The sequence below is a fragment of the Phyllopteryx taeniolatus genome, chromosome 10 (assembly GCF_024500385.1).
Source record: "Phyllopteryx taeniolatus isolate TA_2022b chromosome 10, UOR_Ptae_1.2, whole genome shotgun sequence".
Taxonomy (NCBI): Eukaryota; Metazoa; Chordata; class Actinopteri; order Syngnathiformes; family Syngnathidae; genus Phyllopteryx; species Phyllopteryx taeniolatus.
Window position 1 is genome coordinate 21,306,036 of NC_084511.1, and position 18,483 is coordinate 21,324,518.

At 39.7% G+C, this 18,483-nt stretch overlaps 2 protein-coding genes across 3 annotated transcripts in view; both read left to right on the plus strand.

Annotated features, from left to right (window-relative positions):
- Positions 1 to 7,517, plus strand: part of fmr1 (fragile X messenger ribonucleoprotein 1) — a 29,375-nt gene extending 21,858 nt beyond the window's left edge. Inside the window, exon 15 of the mRNA XM_061787568.1 lies at positions 2,813 to 7,517. Coding sequence (XP_061643552.1) covers positions 2,813 to 3,001 — 189 coding nt within the window. The 3' untranslated portion in view covers positions 3,002 to 7,517. The remainder of the gene's footprint in view (positions 1 to 2,812) is intronic.
- Positions 7,518 to 15,657: 8,140 nt separating this feature from the next.
- Positions 15,658 to 18,483, plus strand: part of aff2 (AF4/FMR2 family, member 2) — a 162,377-nt gene continuing 159,551 nt past the window's right edge. For both annotated transcript variants that reach the window (XM_061787648.1, XM_061787649.1), the window contains exon 1: positions 15,658 to 15,928. In XM_061787648.1, the coding sequence (XP_061643632.1) occupies positions 15,876 to 15,928 (53 nt within the window). In that variant the 5' untranslated portion in view covers positions 15,658 to 15,875. The remainder of the gene's footprint in view (positions 15,929 to 18,483) is intronic.

Sequence of the window (18,483 nt, forward strand, 5' to 3'; positions counted from 1 at the left end):
TTTTTTTAAAAGAAAATAAGACGCTTGTTCGTTGTAAGGATATTAACAATGGCGGGGGATGTGTAGCGAGTGAGAAAGGAGACATCTGTGTGTACGACGAGGTAGAACTTCTACTTCGCAATGAAAGTCCAGATCACTGCCAAGGTAAAGAACATCTGATGCGTTGATCTACAATTATGTGTTGTAGTTGGTGTTGTTAGCACACAGTTATATTGAAACTGGGACTACCGGTCATAATCTCAGTAAAGATGAAAAGAAAGGGTTGCGTTTTCAACATCAATGTTCATTGTTAACACATGCAGGAAGAAGGTGACGTAAATCTTAATTACATTAGTGAACAATTGTTATAGTGGAGAGTGTAAACATGAAGCTAGCGTCTTTGGACAGGCTTTTCTCTGATTGGAGCGCATATCTTCCCCAATTTAAATATGGAAAACAGCTTGGCTCTGATTGGTCCATATTACGGTGTATGATAGCGCCATTCTCGAAGCTTGGGGTAGCCAAACATTCAAAGCGACGTCGCGTCCTTTCGTTGCATTCAGACTGGAATCCCTCGCAAGAGTTTGAAAGTGGGGTTATTTACACACACTGAAAGTTGATTCGGTGCTACCGACTATAAAATACAGTTGAAACCGTAAGTTTACATACACTATATTAAATGTCACATATGCTTTTTCCCCTCATTGTCTGACATGAAATCAGACTAAACTTTTTCTGTTTTAGTTCGGTTAGGATAACAAACATTATTTCTATTTGCTGAATGCCAAAATAATGACAGTAAAGATTTTTTAAGACAATTTTTCATTACTTTCTTCAACGTCAGAGGTTTACATGTATTTCATTAGCATTTGGTACCATTGCATTTAAACTATGACTTGGGTCAAATGTTTTGGAGGTACTTCCACAAGCTTCTCACAATAGTTAGCAGACAATTTGGCCCATTCCTCATGACAGAACTCGTGTGACTGAGCCAAGTTTGTAGGCCGTCTTGCTCGCGCATGCCTTTTCAGGTCTCCCACCTAATTTTCAATAGGATTGAGATCACGGCTTTGTGATCAGGGCCACAACATCGACTGTTGTTGTTATCCATTGTTATCCTTCAGCCACTTTGTAACCAGAATGGCAGTATGCGTCGGGTCATTGTCCAGTTGGAAGACCCATTTGCAACCAATCTTTAACTTTCTGGCTGATTTCTTGAGCTGTTGCTTCAATATTTCCACATAATGTTCTTCCATCATGATGTCATCTATTTTGTGAAGTGTTCAAGTCCCCCCTGCAGCAAAAACAACTGGGCAAAATGATGCTGCCACACCCGTATTTCACAGTTGGAATGGTGTTCTCAGGCTTGAGCACTTTCCTCTTTTTCCTCCAAACGTAACCAGAATCAGAATCATCTTTCGGATGGTTAACGCAGAAGTCTGTGGTGTGATAGTGGTCGGTGGTGCGGCTGGGTGGGTGTGGGGTGTGAAAGTGTCCTTTTCAAATCTGCAGTAGAAGGTATTCAAGTCGTTGGCTAGTGTGCCATTGTTCTCAGCTTGGGGGGATCGATGCTCATTATGGCCCAACTGTTCGATTTTAGTTTTGTCAGACTACAGAGTGTCTCCAGAAATTAAGGTGTTTGTCCTTGTGTGCATTTGCAAACTGTAATCTGGCTTTTTCATGTTTCTTTTGAAGTCATGGGTTCTTCCCGGCAAAGTGGCCTCTCAGCCCATGTCGGTACAGTACTCATTTCACTGTGGATAATGACACACTCTTAACAGCTTCAGCCAGCATTTTCACAAGGTATTTTGCTTTTGTTCTTTGGTTAATACAGACATTTAGGATCAAAGCACATTGATCTCTGCCACACAGAACCGTCTCCTTCATAAGCGGTATGATAGTGGGACATTGCCATGGAGTTTGTACTTGGGTATAATTGTTGCAACAGATGAATGTGGCACCTCTTCTGGCTTCTGGAAATTCCACCCAAGGATGAACCAGACTTGTGCAAGTCCACAATTCTCTTCCTGATATCTTGGTTGAGTTCTTTTGACTTTCCCATGTTGTTACAAAAAAAAAAGCAGTATGTTTCAGGGGTACCTAGTTCAACTGAAGCCACGATTGTGTCTCTAATTAACTCAAATGCTTCCAAAGACATCACATCGTTTTCCCAAAGGCTTTAAAGGCATAGTAATCTTACTGTAGCAGCCGTGGCCCAATGGATAAGATCATCGCCTACCACCGTGGGGGACCTTGGTTCAAAACCCCGACTGGACCATCCGCCAACATCCCCCGGACTCACGGCTGTGGTGTCCTTGAGCAAGACACTGATACCCCGAAATGCTCCCCGGGCGCTTCAGCTGCCCCCTGCTCCAGTGTGTTCCACTAACATGTGTATGTGTTCACTGTGATGGGTTAAATGCAGAGAACAAATTTCGTGTGCATGCATGCATGTTCATGACAATAAAAAAAGATGATTCTAATGATTCTGATTCTAATTCTGTATGTAAACTTCTGACTTTGAAGAAAGGAATGAAAACATGTCTAAAAAAATCCTTCCCTTATTATTCTCCCGTTTAGCAAATATAAATAATTTTGGTAATCTAATTGACCTAAAACAGAATGATTTCTGATTTCATGTCTGACAGAGAGGAAAAAAAGTATTTTTATGTACTGTAGTGTATATAAATTTCTGTTTTCAATTTTATCTCTACTAAGTTGGAAACTACCAGAAACATTTATTTTTTTGCAAACAAACATAAAGCAAAATGTCTTCTCTTTTACTGTCATTAGTTACTGTATGACAAATATACTTGCTTCTTTTACCCCACAGATTCGTGTTGATGGGAATGAACGTAGCGTGCAGCATTCCTCAGGCGGAAGAGGAGGAGGGCCTTCATCACAGGGTGGGCACAGTTCTGGTGGCGAGGGCCCGATGCGCCATCATCAGCGGCCTGTTAGAGACCGAGGCGTGAAGAAGGAGAAGCCAGATGCTCCCCCTCTGGTGAACGGAGTGTCGTAGATTCATCACTGGAGGACCTTCTCAATTAGACACACATTCAGAAACGAACTCACAGTCTTCTCACACACACACACACACACTCACACACACACAAACAACCGCTCATTAACCATCCACAGTTTTTCACTTTTTTCTTTTTTCTGTTTTTGTCAATTGCATCATTAGACAGGAGCTTCCATCAGCATGGAATGCTTATTATGATGAAGACCACTGCCTGTCTGCTACCTTTGTGTACTGCTCAGTGTAGTGCAGCTGGCTGGTCTGGGACCGAATGGGTGTTTTCCTCCCACAGTGAGAAAGCAATGAATCTAATATTCAGTTACATGCATCACTCTGCTATATTAGCTCATTAAGCAACATGGATGCAGAACATGCTATCCTTCACTTTCTTTGCACCGTGAGGTTTCGTACAAGACCTTAGACTTGCTCATTTAGACCATATAGTTGGGGGACAATGAAGGCAACCCGTGACAGTTGTATTGGGAGCACTGCGGCCCAAACACACTGTAGTCCGTAACCTTAGAACTGGCAAGGCGATCTAAAGCATGTGTGCTAAGTCACATGGTAGTATGAGGTGTCGGTGTCACCTGATATGACACATCAATACCATCTTCTGTGTTTGTTTGTACAAATAACAATATGGGACACACACATTAACAGAATGTCACTCACCTTCGGACTGTCCTCCTTGCGACAAAGGCGTAACAGCTTTTTCATATCTGTGGCTGCTTTTTGGACAAATACACAAGCAAGGTGAAAGTTTAAGACCTGATCTTGGACAGCAAACACACACACACACCAACATATTGACCCAATATGCTCATTGACATCTCATTTTGGAAATGTCTCTGCTCCCCTAACTGGACATGCTTTTACATCCCAGTTGGCTTGTTCGTTAAGCAGATAAGCATGAATCCTCCCCAGTGGATTTTTCCATGCTCAGATTGAGAAGACAAATCAGTGTTGAGTTAATTCAGGGTAGATAAAACCCTTCATTGAGTTCGAGAAGGAAACATTTATAGATAAAACATTTAGATTTTTTATTTACAGTAGTTTTCTTCAGTTGGAAGAACCTTGTTAAGTACACTACTTGGTTCCCTCCTATGATTTAGTTTGGAATAGATGTGCAATTTTTTTGTGGCGCTTTTCAAGTGTCGCCACCCATTTTTCCCATCGTTTTGTCTCCCATTGCCTCTGTATGAGTCCCATTGACCTTTTCAATCGTAGAACACATATCCATCCACAAATCTGTATCAGCTAACATAAATCCATGGCACACAGATGCAAATCTACTACAACAAAAAGTCTACATCAAGATTGGACCAAATACATTTCTTTCTGTTGCCACATGAAAGGTGTAACAAATTCCTTCTTTACAATGTGTCATCCATTTAATAATCCCTAAGTTTGTAATATATAGCAAATTTAACAAACGATCGTAAAAAGCTTTTAAGGCACCCAGTTCTCCCAGTAAATTCTTAAGAATCTAGTATGTGTAATGCAATGCTACGTCTCTGGCTTGTTGACTGATGATACGCATCTGTCATAGTCATTCTGTTCCTGTTATTTATGTATCACATCCTGTTTTGGCATCATGCAGCCTGAAGTTTCCTGGTGTGTTTTGATGATTCAAGCTGAGCTCCATTTCCTCCATAAAAATTCCTGCTGTGTCTGTCAGAAAAAGTAACGTAACTTTTAAACTAGATTATAAAACTAATTTGGATCCCAATGCTGAGTCCATTTTGCAGCTCCTCTGAGGCTTTTTAAAGGTTGTTTACATCTCTGTGCCTTGGAATTGTGCATCTCTTTCTGCCCTTTTTACAAGCACCTGACTGATGTATAATTTTGTTTCAACTTTTTAGGCCCATGCAACATTCTTTTCTGTGCCACTCTCTGGATCTATACAAGTCTCGTCCTCACAACCCAGTTTCTGAGGCCAGTATTCCTTTCTCTTGTGCTTGCTTTTACAGAACTATGATTTGTGATTCTTTTCATTAATCTTTAGCTTTCACACTGCAGCCAGGCTGCATTTTTACAATTAGCATTTTCTGTAATGCATCAAGAAAGTGGTTTGAGTACAAATAACCTTTTTACTGTCCATAAAGCATCAACAGAATGAAGTTGTTTTGTGTTGTTAAAAAGGAGAGTTGGCATACTGTGTATATAATGATGTCATAAATTGTCTGAAAAAAAGATTTGTACTATTGTTTCAAATGTGCACTTATCCTTATTTTCTTTCTTTGGTTGCTGTTTGATATCAGTTAAATGCTAGATCTCTTTATAATAAACTTGCTGTACAAAAGTATCCTCCATAGCACGATTGAGTCACATTGATAGTGAATGTCCAAAGCGCTGCCGCAGAGGTCCAAAACTAGTAAATATTTACAACACAGAGGAAGAATTTCACATGAAACGATGAATATATGATCCTATACTGTAAAGTGTCTCAAGGAATGTTAAGGAAGAAAACTATTACTGCATTTACTGTCCATGATGCATTGACCTAAAATTAAGTTTTAACAGTGTTTCAGCTGTAGGTTTTTAATTTAAAATGTATGACTGACATGAAGTTTTAAGTGGTTGTCAGAGGGGAAATGCATCAGGCCTGCTGGAATTGTTTTGGACAAGCTTAAATCAGTTTTCTCAAGATTGCGTTGATGATTTTAAACTTGCTTTCCATATAGTAGCAATCTAGACTAAAATCATTTCATCTTTAAATGTTGCCAGATGCATGCAGTCCTTTTAATCATTACACTTATTGTTTGAGATGTATAGTGGAGAAATTGCAAAAAAAAATCTTGAACCTTCATTTAAAAATAAAACAATCACATTTACTATCCATTGTTGCGACAGAATCAAATATTTGTGAAGAAAAATATTTTCTGGTTGTTTCAGCATAGAAAACTAAAGTATCTGACCTAACCGTCCATTTCATCATTGATCAGGAAAATTATGTGGTTCATTATAACAAAGCATTTTTTTTACACCCAGGATTAGTAAGAGGGAAGAATTAAGCTGATATGCTATGTCAGGTTACATTCCAGTTCCAGTCAAAACAACAACAAAAAAAGGATAAATTTTTTTAAAGTTGAAGTCAACTTTTCAACAGTAAGAATTTAACGTGTCCATTGTTGTGTTTATAGGGGTTAATACTAACAAATAGCGTTGCAGAAAGCAAAGTTTGTGCTATAATAGAAAATGTACTTTGAGGAGGTGGGAAACTTGCATGCTGCCCATGTATAGTCAGTAAGGAAATGGTGCGATGAAATCATCTTGGCAGATAAAAGTGTCATCATTCTAACACTCATTCTGGCAAGGTTTATGCTAATGTATCCGTTAAATGTTAGAAACAAACAAAATGGAAACAAAACTATTTGGATGAGTAAACATGACTGTGGTCAACTGAAGAAACCCGCATGGAAATCCTAAAAGGAATACCACCAATGACAAAAATTTACAGCTGTTGAATTTTGGAAATGCAAAACTATTATCTTGCAGTTTCTGTTTATATTCTGGTAAACCCTGTGAATTCAGCCTTGCTGTTACAAAAAAGAAGAAGAAAAACATGATGGTAATGCTTCCTAAAGGCGTATAACTAATGATTCAATCCTTTGAAGACTTTTCTATTGGTGTGTGTTATTTACAGATTGGCGGTTGTATGTAAATTATTCCCTTATGAATAATACCAACAATAATGATAGCCTGGATCAGAGGTGTGATGGTTGAATAAAACTTAAAATATTGGTAAAATATTTTCACTGGGCTATTGTTAACTTGATGTGACTTCATCATGGGGGGAAATGTGTTAGTTTGACTTTTTGGGCATTTTTCCACAAAATGGTTCAACCAAATTGGAGTAAATGGAGGTGAACATGGTTGTTTAAATATTATAAAGTATAGTTTGTATGAATGAAGATGGTGTCTACCTGCTAACTGTTGCTCCAATCTGAACATTTCTGAGGAGTGTCTCACTGGTTTGCAAGACAAATGTTAATTAGAATTATAGATGGTGGGGGACTAGATTTAAAAATGTCTCAGATTTGTATGAGTAAAACCTGATTTTGACCATTCTAAATGACAATATTTAATGACAGATGGGTAATGCAGCATCAAGATCCTGAATTGCATCCCTCAGTCAGCATTCACTCCATTGGGGGTTGGTTGCAACATGTTTTCAACTGAAGATGACCAACTTTGACTTGTTCTTGCTTGCCACGCTGCAGCAAATATTTCTTCTCACTCCAGAATGTATAATGCAACAAATACTAACTTGACACATTGCTGGCTGTTTAACAGAAAAGCAGGAAGGCGAGATGTAAAGAAAAATCTGTACATATACTTAAACCAGGGTAGTCTAAAAAGCTGTAAATCTTGTGAGCACTTTTGGGCATTTTTTGTTTCCCTATGTAAATACTACTTACTAGCATTTAAGGTGTCTGGGTTTACATGTCTGGTTATAGTGCAATATATTTTGTATGCAAGCAGTTTCAATAAACAAAATTTGATCTTCTGATAACTCTGACCTCATCTTTATATTGTACAACTGTTTTGTATTTTATTTTCATGTATTTTATTATGTTCTCTTAAGGAGACATTCAATTTACACTGTTCTGTATTTGTATTTTCAATAACAATGTCTTAGTCTTACGGTAACAATTCTGGGATATCTGAATTTAGTCATTTGTGCTGTTTAAGTGGAGACTATCCCAGCTGACATTGGGCAAGAGGTGAGGTACACCCTGAACTGATCACCACCCAATCGCAGATTAAAAATAGCCATCTGTTTTCTATAGACTTGGGGCAAAAGGCAGACTATACCATGGACTGTAGCCAGTCAAACAACAGGGCACAAAGAGACAGACCACCATTCACACTCACATTAACACCACATCACTTAGTGGGAACTGAATCGCTGCCTCCACTTGAGTCAGGTGAGGGAGGCAATGCACCGTCAGTAACTGTTTAAAATTTATTTTAAAGATATATATATTAATGACTTACTAGTGTTAAAATAGGCGGCACGGTGGACGACTGGTTAGAGCGTCAGCCTCACAGTTCTGAGGACCCGGGTTCAATCCCCGGCCCCGCCCGTGTGGAGTTTGCATGTTCTCCCCGTGCCTGCGTGGGTTTTCTCCGGGCACTCCGGTTTCCTCCCACATCCCAAAAACATGCATTAATTGAAGACTCTAAATTGCCCGTAGGTGTGACTGTGCGTGTGAATGGTTGTTTGTTTGTATGTGCCCTGCGATTGGCTGGCAGCCAGTTCAGGGTGTACCCCGCCTCCTGCCCGATGATAGCTGGGATAGGCTCCAGCACGCCCGCGACCCTAGTGAGGAGAAGTGGCTCAGAAAATGGATGGATGGATAGTATTAAAATATAGTTTAAGCAAATTTTTGTTTTCTGTTGTTGTTTTTTTTTATCCTAGAGATGCTTGGTTACAAGAAACAACCGGAAGGAGCAAGGACAACCTCAATGGAAGAGAAGCCAGGAGGCAAAAATAAGGGTGACACGGAGAGAGGTTAGCCTTTTAACAAAGCAAACCAAAGGTGTGAAACTTTTGAGACCTGCCCAAGAAATACAATGATATATCCACAGCCAAGGCACTTATTGAGACTACCCAGCCAAAACCCAAAGCATTAGCTATCTGCCTGAAGAGTTATATGAGAGAGGTAGAGGCCAGGAGAATAAACATGATGATGATGATGATCTGCAACAACCCAGTTAAGGTTTGCTCTCACTGGTGAGCGAGCAATGCTGAAACAGCCTCCCCCAAAGCTGAGACAGAGCAATACTGTAAGAGTATCTGGGAGAAGGAATCGTCACACAATATCAACACCCAATGGCTGGCAGATTTACAAGCAGAGCACAGCAACCTTCCAGAACAAGAACCAGTAGTCATAGCAGTGGCAGCGAGCCAATCAAGAGTGTTGAAGATGAAGAGCTGGACAGCACCTGGGCCCGACATGATTCACCCCTACTGGCTAAAGAAGCCAACTGCTTTCCATGAATGCCTTGGCAACACAAATGAACCAGCTGCTAACATTGGGGACCCACCCAGATTGGCTAACCCAAGGTCAGACTGTTCTCATCATGCAGGAGCCCCAGAAGGGAACGACACCATCAAACTACCAGCCTATAACCTGTTTCAGCACCACATGGAAGCTCCTATCAGGCATAATTGTGGCCAAAATGACTAGGCATATGTTCCAAGACATGAGCAGAGCACAAATAGGCCTTGGAAAAACAGCCCCAAAGCATTATGTTTCCACTCTCATGCTTCACAGTCTGTATGGTGTTCTTTGGATGCAACCCAGCATTCTTTCTCCTCCAAACACAACAAGTTGAGTTTTTACCAAAAAGTGCTATTTTGGTTTCATCTGACCATATGACATTCTCCCAATCCTCTTCTGGATCATCCAAATGCTCTCTAGCAAATTTCAGACGGGCCTGGACATGTACTGCCTTAAGCTGGGAGACAGGTCTGGCACTGCAGGATTTGAGTCCCTGGCGGCGTAGTGTGTTACTTTGATCCCAGCTCTCTGCAGGTCATTTACTAGGTCCCCCTGTGTGGTTCTGGGATTTTTGCTCACTGTTCTTGTGATCATTTTGACCCCACGGGGTGAAATCTTGCGTGGAGCCCCAGATCGAGGGAGCTCATCAGTTGTCTTGTATGTCTTCCATTTGCTCCCACAGTTGATTTCTTCACACCAAGCTGCTAGCCTATTCCAGAGGCAGTCTTCCCAGCCTGGTGCAGGTCTCCAATTTTGTTTCTGGTGTCCTTTGACAGCTCTTTAGTCTTGGCCATAGTGGAGTTTGGAGTGTGACTGTTTGAGGTTGTGGACAGGTGTCTTTTATACTGATAACAAGTTCAAACAGGTGCCATTAATACAGATAACGGGTGGAGGACAGCGGAGCCTCTTAAAATTAAAATTAAGTTTAAAAAATATATATATATATATTTTTTTATATACACAGACACACACTATCTAGCTCGTTTGAGATTTTTTTGTCCAATCAGATTTCAGTTTCTGTGTGTTGCCATGTCAAAGTGATCTGCCCTTGGCCTTCAGAATCCCCATTGCTGGTTTAGGACAAAGAGGAACTATGAAAAGTGGCTATCTTTCTTCACTAATCAGAATTCGTATTCATTACTTACGTCACTCTCCGCCTTCGCTGCATAGTCTCTCTCTCAGGTCTCCCTCGCCGTACGCTGCATTTTCTCGTCCTCTGATTGGTTGAATTTACCGTCGTCTGATTGGTTGATCGTTGTCCTGCAACTACTTCAATGGGGTTCGCGCAGGTGCCAAGACGGAGGAATATCTGACATGATTAAAAAGCAATTTTCAAAGCGGACTTTTTTTATTTTTTTAAAAATTTTATTTAATTTAATTTTTTTTTATAAAGAAACATTGGACATTGTGAGGACGGCGGCTGGCTTGTTGGAACCCGGAAAAGGGTTTATTCGCTTCACTTCTAGAGCAGCTAGAACTTGCTAGTTGTGACTGCTAGCTACAGGTAGCTCTGACAACCCAACAGAACTCTGAGGAGCAAATTAAGGATTATAGAGTTTATCTATAAATAATACCAATCTTTGGTGAGTACGATGTATTTTATTTAAAATGTTTACGCTTGTGTTATGTTATTAGAAGTTAGAACTGATATGTTCTAGTGTAGAGATTTGTAATTTTTTGGGAGGTGATGTTGGAAGACAACATTTCAATTATGTTTCTTGCTTTAATTAGTAAGAATGGTATACATCAGGGGTCTCCAACCTTAATGAAACTGAGAGCTACTTCTGGGGTATTGATTAATGCGAAGGGCTCCCAATTTGATACACACTTCTGAAATAACAAAAATTCTCAAATTACCTTTCATAATATTTTATTATCATGTTATTATTCATAAGTAATGATCTTCATTTATGTAAAGACTGATCAGTTTAATGAGTTCTCACAATAATTAGGAAACAGATAAATATCAATATGCAACACTTAATTTCTATAAATCTCCACCGGTGTTTACATTTTCAAATGAGCGCTTCTGCAAGGTCTATAGAAAGTCACAATGTCCCATCACTGAGGAGCAACTTCTCTCTCTCTCTCTCTCTCTCTCTCTCTCTCTCTCTCTCTCTCTCTCTCTCTCTCTCTCTCACTATTATTCCACGCATATTTTAAATTGCGTTTTTGCACATTATTTTGTGACGTGATAGTGGCCCAGAAGAAGAAGGCCCAGGTCCAAAATGCACTGCACTCCACTGATATGATGATATAATATATTATATATAGTCATTCAGCAAGACTGACATAAGAACAACAGACTAAATCTGCAGTACTTCATAAAACAAGGTTGACTTTTGTTTTACTAACATGTTTCACCAATGTAAACTAAATTAAATTAAATTTAACTGGACAAAGTACAAACGTTAATTGAATGAAAGAGTAACTGAATGAAAATGTTAAGATCATGTTGTGCCAACTCAAGCATACTTTATAAATAATGTGATGACGAAAGATTTAGTTTAGAATTTGAGTACTAAGAAAATCATGTACATCCAGTTTTATCGAGTTTACTCCGCAATGAATGAAAATTAAAAGTGCAGTATGGGTTACAAACCACAGGGGGGAGGTGTGGTGCCTTCACTTGATGGAGAGAGACAGGAGCGTCTCCATTTGGAACAGTTTCACGTGATAATAGTTATTATTGTTACATTATGAACCTCCTTATTGCTAAAAATAACAATCAGTAAAATTATGAAAGACAGAAATGATTGCGTCGTTCAATTGGAATCGAGGGTTTTAATCATACCCTTGCCATAATGACATCTTATCTCAGCGTCTTTCAGGCTAATTTTGTCATTTTACGCACTACCAACTAATCCTGCAATTTCTGCATTAAAATCTCATCACTTTGCATCTCTCTCTCTCGCTCTCTCTCTCTCTCTCTCTGTCTGTCTGTCTGTCTCTGTCTGTCTCTCTCTGTCTCTCAAGGTCTGACCTAGTTTTGGACAGCCTCCCTACACATACACATACACACACAGTTTGATGTTTAAAACATTAGACAAGGGGTAGATTTTTTGTGTGTGTGAAGTTGTATTTTATATCAATGAAATGGCTGGATTGTATCAAGGTCGTGGCCACTTTGCTTATGGACATTTCCATGGCACTCTGAGGTGAAATGACACACTTCATCCAAGGGGATGAGGACAAAGCAGCACAGATCTGAATCCTAGATTCTGCCTCGTTAAATAAGATATTGTTTCTCTCCTCCTCATCATTTCTCTTGGAGCCTGCTGTTTGTACTTACAGAGTTGTGATGCAGAGTAGTGCTGGCATGTTGCCATAGATCACACCAAAATACACACACACACACACATGCACACACTGCTTGCAGCAAGACCTCTAATGTTGTGCTACAAAAATTCAAATGCGCTACATTTTGTGTATGTGTTGAGCTGTTGTTGACTTAAAAAAACATGCAAGCTTTTGCATGGGAGACAGCGATGTCGCACAAAGGAGCCACAGTTAGAGCTTGCCGACACCACACATGCTGAGTGAGACGTTTGGACCATCTGGTCAATCATTTCTCAAGGCAAGGCGTAAACAGTGAAACAGTAAAACGTGCTGCTGGGCACGTGTCACAGCAAGTGCATGATGGCTGTCGACTGTGTGGAGTGAGGATGATCATAAGGGGCGTTGAACAGGGGGGAAAAAACTTGACACTGACCATTTGGGGGGGCCCCTAGTCCGGCTGTCCAACAGGATGCCCGCCACCCTACCGTCGACAAACAATTTTTGCAAGGACATCACTCTCCACCCCTCCGGAAAAAAAATTCTAGTAGGAAATTGCCGATTTTACATAGTTTGCGATTTTTGTAATGAAATTGCGGATTTCACATACTTTGTGATTTTAAAAAAATATTATTTTTAAAGCATTCATTCATTGCCCGGCTTGTTGACAAGACTCTTTTTTTGTGATGTGTCAAATTTACAAGACATCTTTTTGGTCTGTTTTGGGGCACTTTAACTGTAATTGAGTCTAACCTTTTCAAAACCTCCGACAACAAGGTCGCACTTCGACGTCATATTTGGATGGCACATGACCAGACAGAGCCAATCACAAGCGTTGCCTTTAGAAGGATGAAGTGATATGAAAAAAAATCTGATCTTTTGCGACTATTTTTCAAATGTAACTTAAATTGTAAACATGGCAATTTCCCAAAGCAACTGTAATATAATTACACATTTTCTCCAAGTAATGTAGTGGATTCCAATTACATAAATGTTGTAATTAAATTATGTAATCCCGTTACATGTAATTACTTACCGGTGCTCTTCAACACTGTCTCCAGGTACTCCTGCTTTCTCCCAAATCTCCAAAACATGCATGTTACGTTCATGAAGATGCTAATAGTCCACAGATGTGAATGTTAGTGTGAACGATAGTTTGTCTACAGTATACTGTATGTGCCTTGCGTTTAACTAGCGACCACTCCACCAGGGTGCACCCTGCCTTTCTCCTATATACAGCTGGGATAGACTTCATATTTCCTGGTACAGAAAGGTTCTGTGTAAATTACTGTGAGGTAAAAGTTTCAATGAGTCTAAATCAGAGCAGACACAATACATTTAATATATTCACAACATAATGAATACTGGAATATAGTCTAATCGAGTTCTAATACAAGAGCTGTATAAAAAAAAGTTTGACAAAGAAAGTAATGATAGTTTTTAAATGACAGATATTCAGTCAGCAATATGTTTCTTCTGTGGTCAACGATCTATTTAATGTAAACCATATCATGAACACATGAGCACAGTTTTCCTGAAGACAACCCTAGCATGCTGTATCAAGTTTAGTTTTTCTTCACATTGAGCCTCAGTTTTTTTTCGCAGCTCTTTCCAATGCTTGGCCTTTTTCTCACCCACTATGACCTGGCCCTCCATGAGCCTGCTTGATTTGTACCTCCAGGGAGGCACCGTGAGCACCACTTGCAGCAGCCACAGTGGGAGCCTGCTCTTGGGGTCCCTCTGGTGGCCGAAAGTTCCTATGCTTTCAGTAGCTTGCTGCTTCGCTTTACTCAACTACCATGCTGCCCCTTCTGGCCAGAGGTGGCAAAAGTACTGACATGCAGTTGTAGAAGTACATACAGTATACATGTACAAAGAAAGAATCTGGTAAAAGTAGAAGTACATATTTGACTTCTTTACTTAAGTGATTTTGTTTTCTTCAAAAAAGGACAGACTCTGCAATGTACTTAGTTACAAAAGTAAACATTTATTTTGCTGTCTATAATATAGCCGTTTTGATAACTTGGCACAAAAATAAATAAACCAAGAGCTAGCTAGCATTGGCTAAGGCTTTTATGCTATGAAACCAACCAGTTCTATGGCTTTGCTAATGCAGTGAACTGACTAACATAAAATGGTGAAGCAGCTAATGATAACTGAAAAAATACACAGATGGAGAACTTGCGAATGCCAGAAGCTGGTGGTTTTTAAGATGGTAGAAGGCACAACATAGTCACCACATATCATTCTTAGTGCTGATAACATCAAACAATTCTTTTAAATAAGGCCTTGCATGTAGAATATCTTGCTTCTCTGAATCGGTTGCATCATCATCGTTCATGCTCCTTGCTTGTCGCCGCTGTTTTCCCCCCCCCGTCTTATAAGACCCCACTTTGTCTCCCTCTATTTAGGCATTTTTTTATGTCACAGAGGTTGAAAAAAAATAGATTTTGATAAAGTAAGGGGTCGAAATAAAAATAAATGGTGTTATTTCTGAGGTATGAATGAATAAGTATGAATTTGTGTCGGAACTATTGCATGTCTTTACCGTTATTACGATTGTATAAAGACAAGAGTGTAATGGGTTTAATGTCTTGTTATAATCATTTCTGCACTTGTATTTGCTGAGTTTGAAGGGCAACACGTAAATTGTGCAACTTACACGGACTTTATGAAGCTGTCTTTACCGTTATGCACTTTTGTCTTTAACATAAAAAGAAGGGTATTTCAACGGGCTCTATCAGTAAGGATTGCCTTTACTATGAATGCCTAAAATTTAAAATCGTCAACAATTTTTTTAGTTTCAGCATGAAAGACATTTACCCATATTAAACTGAAGTGGCATAAAAAAAAAATGCTAAATTGAATGGGCTGACTTGAATTAAGGTAGGGGCGGGGTGAACTCAGTGATACTTAAATGTTAGCAATAGCTCTGCCTCTGAGTTGAGGCCGATGAACAAAGAATCCTCTCATTTCAGCCACTGAGCTTTTATACTTACTGTCACCAATTTGAATCCGAAAGATTCATTTACTCTTTCCCACGGTGTGGTGGCTAACTCAAAGGAAAATTTAAACAAAGAAATCACCTTTCATCTGTGTAAATGTGAGGTGACTCATCAGACAATCACAGTGTGATTTCACAGAGTGTATCACAATGTTGCCAGATGAAGGTACAACAATTTAACTGTGTTTCATGAATGTGACACACGCTTTTGTTCACCGAACACGAATCTTTAGAAAGAAAAGGTTTAAAAAAATAAATAAATAAATAAATAAATAAAAAAATAAAAAATCTTTTCCAGCGTGTCCCTGTCTTGTGTGCAGCCTTATTCATCCTGTGTGTGCGTCCCTCCCACCCAATACCTCTGCTTCGCTGTCAGCTTGCCTCGACCACGTAGCAGATTCCTGGCAGAGGCAGGCGCTTGTGTCGACTCTCCTTCTCTTCTCACTCCCCTTTTCCCTGTCTGTGTTTCACGCACACGTACACGTACACGCAGACACCGCGTGGATCACTTGCCATGCATGTGGAACCACGTAGCACCAGTTTTGGATTGTGAGCAGCCTCACAAAGCCAGCCGGAGCCTGTCATGGATCTTTTTGAACTGGACTTTTTCCGAGACTGGGAGCTTGAACAACCATGGTGAGTTATTTAGTCTCTTTTATTCTGTCTGTGCTTATTATTATTATTATTATTATTTTTAAATTAGACGTGGACACGAACTTGCGTTGTGCTCCCTTTTTACGAGTGATGGAGATGAAGCCAAAAGCGAGCTCTTCCTTTGTGTCAACCGATGTTTGGCTGACTCAAATGCTTGCGTACATACACGCGTGCAACACCGGATTTGAGTCTTATTATTGCGCAATGATGGAATGTTGGATGTTGACATAGTGATCAGTGCACATACTAATATCGCAATCACGTGCACGGATTGTTAACAGGTAGCAGCAAGTTTGGTTCCACAGTGTGTGCTTGCTGTTGCCAGAGTTGGTACTGTGCTTCTCATCGTCTGGCTGATACATGCACGTAGACCGAACGAGTCCATTTGCAGTGAAAGGATGAATGGGCATCATTTGTGGTCTCAGCAAGATTCCAGATATTATCAGCATTTTAATATAATAATAATATAATAATAATAATTATTATTATTATATAATTATTATTTACCAAATGTTACCTGACACAAAAAAGGATTGCGAGGTGTTGGTCATATTTAACTGAGGTAACCAAGATCTTAAAAACACCTCTCAGTAGGATGCGCTACAAACTACAGCTGCAATAATGATGCTATATATATATATATATATATATATATATATGCTATAGTTAAATAGTTACACAGTTCATTGTGCAGGTGTGCCTAATGCTGGTTGGTGTATTTTATTTTGCTTGAATGAATTAATAGATACAGTAAATATGCAATAGCGCATTGTCTGACACCATCCTTTGCGGTTCTTGCATACTGTTCAGCAGGGACGTGCACAGACATTTTTGGAGGCAGGTGCCCAAGTCCAAAAAGGGGTACCCCAAACTTATTCATTCAATTAAGAAAATAAAACAGTGTGGCTGGCAAGACTAACTGTCAAAGCCTATGATTTAAGTGTATGCATGCTCAGCAAGCTGCAAGAAATGAAACAAAACCTTGCATAAAACAAAGCATATCACTCAGCAGGATTTGTATGTTATCTGAATGCATATGAAAATGTGTTAATGAATATTTCCAAGTCCCAACAGAAGAATAACATCACTGTGATATTATTCCACAATGAAAGTCATCTGTAGTAATATAAACAACGTATTCAATGGCTTTAACATTGTTCTCACTTGTTATAGCAAATATCTTTTTAGTTTAGGCTGTTTGCACATGAATATAATGGAAGAAATGAGGGAACAGTAAACAGTTAACAATGACATACATAACAAAACAAGCTACATAAAAAACTGGCTTGGCTTATTTTTTAATACCACATTTCATGGTCTTCTGTCTGTTAGTCGAAGGAGTATCATATTCTGTATCACCACATCTCCAGGTCAACCATGTGTTACAGTGGGGCCACAATCACTTGGCAACAGTGCTGGTGTTTTGGCTGTGTGTTCTATAGCTGGAAAATCTAAGCAGGCAAAAATGACACATGCATACACCCAGTGCTGTCCCTCAGTAGCCACCATGGAAGGCCCTGGAGCAAGGTACTTAACCCCCCGCTGCTGGAGCGGAGCAGCTCAGGGCTGAACAACAAGCTCAGGGTGTCTACACATTGCCCTCGCTCTGCCACCAGTCCATCACGCAGGGGCTGACAGCTGCTCCTGATGGGAAACGGGGCTGGCACAGACAGCGGCTTTAATCCTGGAAAGAGAATATGGAAATGTGCATAAATGAGCGCTTTGAATAATGAACCCTGCTCGGGTGTTAACGCGCAGGTGAAAGTGTGCCAGTCGCAAGTGCATGATTGCATGTGCACTGTGTGACGTGTCTGCATGGACAGATCACAGTCATGAGTCACGGCTTGTACATGGTGTTTCATTTAACTGTTCTTGCTGGGGCCGGAGAACCCAGAGAAGAGCAGAAAATGAAATATATATCAGAACATGTATGTCTCTTAAAAAGCCTGTATTTATTAATCTTCATTTCACCAGTTAAGTCAATTGAGAACCAATTTTTGTTTACAATGACTGGAAGGTCAAGAGGCACCCACAGACACAATAGAGACATTGCAAACTTGTAAGATCTCATACTAACGCAAAAACTCCATATGTGTTTATACCATACCTGTAGAATGATCTAAACCTAAAATTAAGTCATGGCTCAAGGCCATCAGAAGCAGGTGCGACTAACATACAACCCCAATTCCAATGAAGTTGGGACCATTGTGTTAAACATAAATAAAAACAGAATACAATGAATTACAAATCATGTTCAACCTATATTTAATTGGATACACTACAAAGACAATATATTTAATGTTCAAACTGATAAACTTGATTGTTTTTAGCAAATAATCATTAACTTAGAATTTTATGGCTGCAACACATTCCAAAAAAGCTGGGACAGGGTCATGTTTACCACTGTGTTACATCACCTTTTCTTTTAACAACATTCAATAAACGTTTGGGAACTGATGACACTAATTGTTGAAGCTGTGTAGGTGGAATTCTTTCCCATTCTTGCTTGATGTACAGCTTCAGCTGTTCAACAGTGC